This window comes from Oryza brachyantha, chromosome 3 (assembly GCF_000231095.2).
Source record: "Oryza brachyantha chromosome 3, ObraRS2, whole genome shotgun sequence".
Taxonomy (NCBI): Eukaryota; Viridiplantae; Streptophyta; class Magnoliopsida; order Poales; family Poaceae; genus Oryza; species Oryza brachyantha.
Window position 1 is genome coordinate 3,963,501 of NC_023165.2, and position 9,433 is coordinate 3,972,933.

The 9,433-nt window shown below is 39.2% G+C and overlaps 1 protein-coding gene across 1 annotated transcript; it reads right to left on the reverse strand.

The window, feature by feature from the left end:
* Positions 1–3,039: 3,039 nt before the first annotated feature.
* Positions 3,040–7,483, reverse strand: LOC102710680 (ubiquitin carboxyl-terminal hydrolase 3-like). The gene is made up of 6 exons (XM_006651055.2): positions 7,144–7,483; positions 6,392–6,508; positions 5,528–5,626; positions 4,454–4,639; positions 4,159–4,340; positions 3,040–3,770 (listed from the first exon to the last, which is right to left on the reverse strand). The coding sequence occupies exons 1-6, from the start codon at positions 7,258–7,260 to the stop codon at positions 3,371–3,373; spliced, it is 1,101 nt and encodes a 366-aa protein (XP_006651118.1). The 5' UTR covers positions 7,261–7,483; the 3' UTR covers positions 3,040–3,370.
* Between the last annotated feature and the right edge of the window lie 1,950 nt (positions 7,484–9,433).

Below are 9,433 nucleotides of genomic sequence, written 5' to 3' on the forward strand. Positions count from 1 at the left end.
CGGATACGAACCTCGCAAAAAAGCGAGCCACCTCCCCCGGCTAGAAGCCAGGCCAGGAGAATAACCCCAGCATTTGGCTCTGTTTTTAACGCCGGTTCGTCAGCTTAATCCGTGCGCTGCCGTATTAAATTGGTGTTGTTAATCTTTTCCTGGGCCGTCCTCGTACGTACTCACCGAAACTCCCGTCCCTTTCCTTCGCTCATCACACTGGATTTTATAGTTTATATTTACTTTCTTGTTTTTGAGCTCGCGAGCTAGTTGATGAGCACATAGCGGCATAGTATATTACAGTACTATTATATTTTCACTGGATATGTAAGAGATCTAAGAGAATAAGAGATGCTCCCTGGCTCATGCGCCGGTGTTTGATCATGACCTCAGTGGAAATGTATACGTATTCGACGAGTGATGCACCGGTGCACGCCTGCACGGCCATTTTGCGTTTTCGTTTCTGGATTCCTTTTTTCACCGCATCTCGGTGGAGATAAAAAATGCAGCACGTATAGTATCGATCAGTGCCTGCTTCTTCTACATCTCAACAACGGATTGGACGTCTAAAGGTGAAGTCTGTACCGAGGGATGCATAAGTAGCAAATACGTACTCGCTGCTAAAGCGCTAAATAGATGCCTGGTCGTTGAATTTGCTGGCTCTGTCAGGAGAAGCACGTCAACTACGAAGCAGTTTTTTACACATATTCACCCGTTGTTTGTATGTCATTTAAATAGTTTTTAAAAATATAAAAAAAATTGACAAGATAGATAAATACGAGTTATATCACTCCACAAACATATAATTTTAAATTCAACTTCTACAAGTTGTAGCGAAAATAACAAAAACAATTATGAATATGCGTATACTTGATTTCAGTTTTGTTTATTTTTTGCTACAACTTGTATGAGTTAAATTTAAACTTGCATGTTTGTGAAGTGATATAACTTATATTAATCTATCTATTTAATTTTTTTTCATATTTTTAATGACTATTTATATAGTATGCAAGCACACCCATATACTAAAAACTGTTTCCCGTCAACTACTACTTTACATCTCGTGCCGCTGCCACCACCGTTGAATACTTGAACGCAAAATGGGATGCAAGACGACCACAAGCAGTAGTCGCCATCGATCATGGCCCCGCTTTGATTGAATGATTTTGTAGTTACCAACTAGTCCTTTCGGTTTCACCGGTAAGAACCACAAACCCAGGGAATAATCTTTATCAAGGAGCCGTGTTATCATCGAACGCTCTAGGATCTGCAGATTGTGCGGCGCCTGAAAGGTCTTCGTGTACGATTTCAAGGTTTAAATTGCTCGCTATCTCGTTCAGTCGTTTGTGATGCGCACGATCGTGTAGTTTGCTTTGGACGAATGATGAACAAGCGCACGGGCGCAACTTTGATTGCCATCTTCTAAGATTTCAACCTCGTCCGGTTCAATTGGGACGCATTCCATTATGGTTTGATTTGCCATCTGATCGGTCGCATGAACTGTCGTCACATTCCTTAATTTCTTTTGGTACGACGAGTACGCCTGATTATTTTTGGGGCACTGCTACACGTACTATTCTTTTACAGCACTCTTATAGACAAAGCTGTGAACCATTTGATTTATTATACGTGAGCAGTAAAAGACTAGATTTACTCGTAGCATATCATCTCAGCGTTTACATACAAGAGTATCGTAGGAAAAAAATTAGCATGTATAGACTTTTCCTTATTGTTGGATGTATCGGCTCAGGTGCCTGTCATACTATTCAAACAAAATTCATCAACTTGCAGTTCGAGCGACTAATGTTTGAATCACGTGCAGGTGCAGAACTCATAAACAACTCTCACGATCACATCGAATGGAAGCAATATTTCCCCGTCCATTCTGTTGATGGTCAATTAAAAGTCCTATGACTGTTCTTTCGTAGACCAAACATGGAAGATGAAAATATTATCTGATTTTTTAAAATTTATTTAATGATATAAACGATGAATTTAACTATTAAAATGTTAAAAATATGCCCATCCTAGAATGGTGAGACGATAAAATTATATATAGAAAGTTTTGAAAAATAGATATTGTTTAACCGCTCAGAAAATATGTACGTAAAAGTCCAGAAAAAAGATCTAACAATAATCTACGTAAAACATCCTACCTGTCTCGTCCTCGTGCAGCTTCGTCTACTAACACTGTGCTTAGGTTGGCTGCATCTGCAACATCCTTCGTCTTGCTTGGAAACAGGCGGCTTGCAGGTCAAACTCGCTCGCGCGCAACATTTTACCTTTTTTTTCTTCAGAATGTCGCGGCGGGCAATCCGGGATCGCGCGGGAATGGGCGACGGCGAGACGGCGCATTTATGTCCGCATTAGCTATAGCTGAGAGTAACAGAGCGTCAAGCGCTCTCATCAGCATGGAGGACTCAATCACCCGTTCATGTCGAACAAACGATGAAGCTCACCACTGAAGGTAGCTTCCAATGGGGACTTGAGGTTGAAGACGACGACCGGCAGCGGCTGCTAAAACAGGTCCGTCGATGGACAAGTGGACGGAGTCATGGAGGAAAGGCAGCGCCGTGTCTGCTCCGGTGGCTCGGTGGGGATCCATGGGCTCCTGGTCGAGGGAATGGGAAAGACGAGGAGCGGAAAAATATGGTACTAAAAAAATATATATCTAGAAGTTTATCACCTATATTTTAGAGTAGATTTTTAACTTTATAATAATTAATCTTCATCACTTATATCATTAAATAGTTATTTAAAGATCAGATAATCTTTCGTCACCAAATAAACACATATCCTATTGGGCTTAATGGCTCAGTGCGTTATATTATTAGCCCATAAAATGCAACCCAGCTCACTTTTGGGCCTATCTACAGCCGTTCTAACAGAGAAATGCTTCAAACTTCCAAAATGAAACTGCCATTTTCGAATTGGCACTTCAAAAATCCTGCAGTGAAGACCAAATACAAACAGACAAATGAAGTAAAACCGTCGACGAATATGCAAAACAAGTCAGAAAAGGATAATTGGGAATAACATGCATATCACAAAAGCTTTATGTTTCTAAACAAAAATTTACCAGAGCCAAACAAGGCTTCCACAAGCATATTTTTTATACATGATGAACTTCAAACAAACATTATCCCAGGATTGATACAACCTGTACGCATAAACCAAACAACAGAAAATACATAGAAAACAAGACCTTCCACAGAACCTTTCACATTTTTTACTATCTACCAAACATTCCATAAATGACATCTAAAATTGAATTGCCTTTTATTCAACTTATTCTAATTAACTAAATCTTCTATAATGTCAGGAGCAGACAGTGTGGTAATAAAATGATGACTGCATAACTATTGCAAAATATGAAAAGGCATCAACTTTTTTCAGCAAGGCTTTCATAGAAGAGTATGTAGCCGTTATCAGTGTTACCACTGAACTCTTGTGCTGAGCCAAAGAATGTCTGTACCATGGACTCATCAGTCATCTCAACATTCTCGTCATCAAAGAATAACCAGTGGTTGCAGCTCTTCACTAAGCTGATATAGTGGCCATGATTTGGCCCACTTCCGACATGAACTAGCACAGCAAAAAGGGAATATTCCAAGTCTGAGTTGTCAACAGTGTTAATAAGTTTAAGCTCCAGAGGGAAAACAACCCGATATGATAGCTTTTTGTAGCGACCAAGCTGTTCAATGTACTTGAAGCGCTTGAGATGAATTACAAGAATGTTTGGTGGTTTCTTTATCTTCATTATTTTCTGTGCTTCTTGCAAACTGAAATTACGAACAATTTCCATCATAATCCAAATAAATATTAGATACAAAATACAAGTTCTTGAAAAAAGATAACAAAGTACAAATACATGAAATACACAAAGTGATCCAGTAATGTTAATATATGAATTCCAGAGGAAAATATGATAAACAACAAGAATATGCATAAAGTTTGTTAATATTAAGTCATGCTGCATTTCCTAACCCAGAGGCTTCATCATATGCTAGTGCTCGATCTATAGTTTTTAAACACATAAAATCAAGAAAAACAGGAAGAGGTAATAACTGGTATGACTAGAAGCTCAGATGAAACTGAATTGAATCAAGTAGATGATATTGATATCACATGAGGAAACAACACACAATCGAAGGAAATGGACTAACTTACCTGCAGCATTTGTCACAGAAGAACATATCCTCAGCATTCAAAGTCTCAGTTGAGCTGAAGTTTTTAAGACAGCTGGTGATTGAACTATTCTGTTCAATATCCAGACTCAGGTCAAAAAATGTTTCATCTCTATCAGTCACAGTTTCACATCTTAGACATCTTGTTTCATTAGTCAATATGCCCTATCAAAAAAGAAAAGAACAAGATGGCTTATCTCCAAGATTGTAGCAAGAGCAGAAATTGGACTGCACTTACACGTGCAAAAAAAATATTGGGAGAATGTATAGAAATTCACCTGGAAGCATTTGTGGACTAAAGTAGGAAGTGGTTCTTTTTTAGTACCATTAAGTTGGCTGTTTACAGGGCCATTTGAATCCTTTTTCAAAGAGGAATTTTCACAAAGTTCTGTAGCGACTTTAGATTCTCTCTCTAGAATGTCAACTAGCTCATTCAGTAAAAAATTCAGAAATTCATGAGCATCCTGTAAAATACAAAAGTGTTTCAGTCCATGGTCAGCTCCCAGGTATATATTCCAGCAGAAGCAGATAAAAATGATAATATCCACGAAAATAGTAAAGTACCATAGAAATGGTCAAATGGAAAAAAGAAGTATCACAGAAATGGCATAAATACACATATATCTACAATCCTAAAGTTAGCCATACTCCCGTATCTCATTCCAAATAAATCAGCAACTAGCCAAAACAGAGATAGACTCTGAATAAAAGGACTGGAACCAAACCAATTCTACTACATTATGCCATTTATGGTATCTCATCCTTATGTAAAATATATATGAGGTGCTATCTTGCAGATTCACACATGGACTATGAGGGACAAATGGGACACCAAGGTGGTCAGATTTAGATAGGCTCTTTTTTAGGGAACACCAGATCTAGATATTCTCAAGGTGTAGCATGCCTTACACTTTCACATGGCTTCTCAATATGTGAGGTAGTTATTGCAATATGTTCATTCATCCAGAACCTAAAGTGCATGTACTACTCCACCAGATCACATTCAAAGTTAATATTCTCATTTTGTAGGAGCACCTAGAGATAAGCTTGCAGTAGGTATCACTCCTACTTATTTTTAAGTTCTGTCAATACAGAATAAGCTGCTTACTATAAGCACTTAGTATAGATATGATGGATTTAATGCTGCATATCTAGCATACAAAACATCCGCAAGAAATGCACATGCCACAGAGCAAAGTTCACAACAACAAATCCTGGAGATAATCCGTATGGGGCCAACTGGCTTAATCCTAAGGGCCAGAGCACAAAGCTTACAAGGATGAGCAAGACACCATAATTTGATCATATTCTATTTCATAGAAGCTATGGAACAAATATTCAGAAAATGTTACCTGGTGCATATAGCTGCGAAAAATTTCATTTTGTTTCTTCAGACGTTGTATAAAACGTTTAGGAGCAATAACACCAGTTTTCTTCTTCTGGTTGCTGATCTGCATGACCCAAGGCGACAAATAATTATTTTTTGTTATAATGCACCATCCATACAACTCTTAGTGTACGTAGTCCAATGCACTCACTTCCTCCTTTTTCACCTGGAATACAATGTAGTCCCATCTATAAAACTGTAAAATTATAAACGAACAATGGACCTCCAGATAAAAGGGACTTTCCCATGTATCCTCACTTCAGAGTCGAATGATTATATCCATGACCTTAAAAGCCGCTCAGGAATTTCGTCCCAAAACGAGGGACAGGAACAGTATGGGACAATGAATGGATCATGGGAAAATCGCCTCCCATCACAATTTGGAACTCAGGAATTGAGAGGAACTAGGAGCACTGGCCGCCAACTTTCCTATTTGTTGTTGTCACTGCCATTGTTGCTTGCTTGGTGGACGGAGAAGAGCGCGAGACAGCAGGAACTGGAAGGAGAGTGAGGACGAGGGCGAGGGTGAGGCAGTGTGGTGGGGGAAGGGCTGCTGTAGCTGGGCATGACGCTAGGCACGCACTACCGTCGCCGCTGCCTTCAGGCGAGTCCGGGAGGAAGAATGATGGGGTGGAGGAGATGGGAGTAGCAAACCAAGAAGAGGACAGGGAAAACATCCATAGTGTGATAGTGATGTAATCCCAGGCTATTCAAGACACATGTGACAAATTAAATGTTCAGAGACATGATTTTGTCTGTAAAAACTTCTATATATTGGAGCGCAGAAAATTGGAATAACAGTTATAACAATCAATAGCTGCAGCGGTACCTGAAAGAACAGGTCAGCTAAGCATGTTAACATATTATCTTCGACATCTCCGGTGCTTTTCTTATTTGCATAGTACTCCAGTAATTGCTCACGGAAAGGAACACAAAAGTAAAGCGCCTGCAACAGAACGAAACGGTAATTAGGCCCATGACCTCAGAAAGATAGGAGTACATATAAATAAACATCGAAATAATTTATATTATCATCTACCCTGTTGAAATTTGGCTGTGTATATCCCGTTGGATGTAGAGGCCAGGGTTTTAATCCATTTTCTAAAAAACAATCTACCCTGTTGAAATGTTTCTAATAAAAAACGTCTAGATACCCAACAAACATCCTACATTTGAAATAATGAAATGGGTGATTCAATTCCCCCATTACCAAACTGGAAACACAACTAGTCGGCGTTACAACGATAATACAACAACCGGAACATGAACGACATTTGCATCATCATAAAAACACATAAACACACACAAAAAAATGGATCTACATATACAATTGCAATCATGACCTCGCAGAGCCTCCCATTCCTAGTACCATGGCGCGCACAAATCCGACATAACTCGTGCCCTCCGATGCATCCGTCACAGGATCACATTTCCCGCGCCACGATCCCGCAAAAAATTGCATCGTTCGTTCCCAATCGCAGACACTCATCACACACACCAAACACCCCACACATACGGCACGGGGACGCAACACATCCGCATCCGAAGAGATGGGATCGGACGATTTCCCGGCGGCGTTACCTGGAGGACGCTGTTGCAGTAGCAGGTGTTGCCGAAGTTCTCGAGGCCGAAGTAGCGCTCGCCCTCGGGGAACTGCTCGCCCAGCGCCTTCTCAAGCCTGGAGCTCGCCGCGCCCATCACCGCCGCCGCTGCCGCCGCCCACGCAACAAAGCAGCCCCCACCATTTGCAAGCGGGCCTCCGTGCGATCGATCGCTGCAACGTCTCCGCGTGCCGCGTCTCTCGCGAGCGAGCAGGCAGGTGTCAGTGTTGGCTTTCTCGTTGGGATCGGAGGTTGGAAGTTGGAACCGATCGGAGGAACGGACGGATCCGGGACAGGGGAGGGAGAAAGGACCTGTAAAAGGCGTATTTTCGAGTTCCCGTGTCCGGAATTTCTGACGTGTGTGACTGTGTATATATCTGAAACCCGACCTTTTTTTTTTCTCGGGCAGGCTGAAGAGTAGCCGACGAAGCGGCTGTCTGGATACATTCTCTCGCGTCGATGTCTGGGCGTTAATTATTAATATTAAATATAGACTGATAAAACTAATTCTATAAATATAAATAACGGTTATTTTATTAGACAAATATTTTAAGCTTAATTAAGCCATGATTAGCAAATGTTTACTGTAGAGTCACATTCGTTAATCATGGACTAATTAGACTCAATAGATTCGTCTCGCGAAATAGTCCAAAGGATGGGGTGGGTTTTATTAATAGTCTATATTTAATATTTCTAATTATTTTCCAAACATTCGATGTGACAGTGACAAAAAAAAAAAGCTGGGCGAAAACAAACACCCTCGAAATTGCAGGAGTTCCATGAGCGAGTATACTCGGTTATATAAATAGATTCTAAAAATTAATAAGTCATATTTGTGTTTATATGGAGAAAAGAGAAAGAAAATAAAAGAATAGTGATTTACAGACTGAGTTTAATATATAATATATGTTTGTATGTAACTATTATTATAATATTGTATAAATTGGTTTTATATTAGTTTTTAATAACGTGAATAGATTTTAGAGCTAGTATTGGTTAGTCTTCTCATTGACCTGGAAGACACGAGAAATGTACGGATTTACAAGTTACAACGTCGACAAGATGTTATCGAAGACTCGAAGTTACGCCAGGTTCGTTAGAAAGACAAACAGAGAAGCCGTAAAACGCCAAAAAAACTACTTCCTAAACTATCACAGGCTGATTACTCCCGGTATGATTTCAGCACCCCAGCAATAGTCCAAAACAGTAACACCACCTCGTCAATTCGTCATGGAACACCGACCTACTATCACGTTTCCCATCATGTTTATCTCAATTTGACGGTAGTGACTAGTCATCGAATATTAGCTTTCTAAACGGGTAATATTTGAAGTTCAAGAAAATGCTTATGAGGCTTATAATATTCGATGGTTATTTGGTTGGCAGCTTCTCCCTCTCCGTTTTGGATGCTCGTATTCATATATAAATCAATGTATATTGTTTATATATATGTTTAGATTTATTAGCATTTATATATTAATAAAAATTTCTATATTCTGAAACAGAGGTAATACAACTTATTACCATGTATCAAATTAAAGGGTTAATTAGATCCATGCCATTATAAATTTGTTAGTTTTGAAATATGTCATTACTATTCGACTAATTGTAAGGGTATCATTATAATTTTAGAACTATTCAAAATATGCCACTCAATATCCTTTCAGTGTTTTTTTTAAAAAATTAGACCATATTGCCCCTCTGCTGTTCACTGCGCCCTTTATGTCCAAAGGGCAATTTGGTCCAAAATGACATATCTGAAATAGTTCTGAAATTATAATGGCGTTCTTATAATTAGTCGAATAGTAATGACATAATTCCAACTAACAAATTTATAGTGGCACGAATCTAATTAACCCATTAATAAAAAATGTTACCGAGTCTAAAAAAGATCCTGTTACAGTTTTTCAGTCATTAACATGTTGAACCTAGTAATTTGTTAAAAGAGAATTTTGCTATGGTTGTAGCTACAACAAACTAATTGTTCTATTAAGTTGATCGATTTTACCTAAACAACCTAAATGAAGTTGTTTCGGATTATTTCAGCTCTAAAGAACTCACACTTATACATGATACACTGGAACTGATAAGCAAACCACCCCTTGATCAGGAACGGAATCAGCGACGGATGGGTGCTAGATATCATCAAGAACATATTGTCAGAGTAATACGGAGTTGGCGCCATCTCCTTATTTCTCTTTTGTTCTTTCTTGTCAGTATGTCTGGCAACATTATCACGGTCGAAATGATGTGACAACATGGAAGCTCTT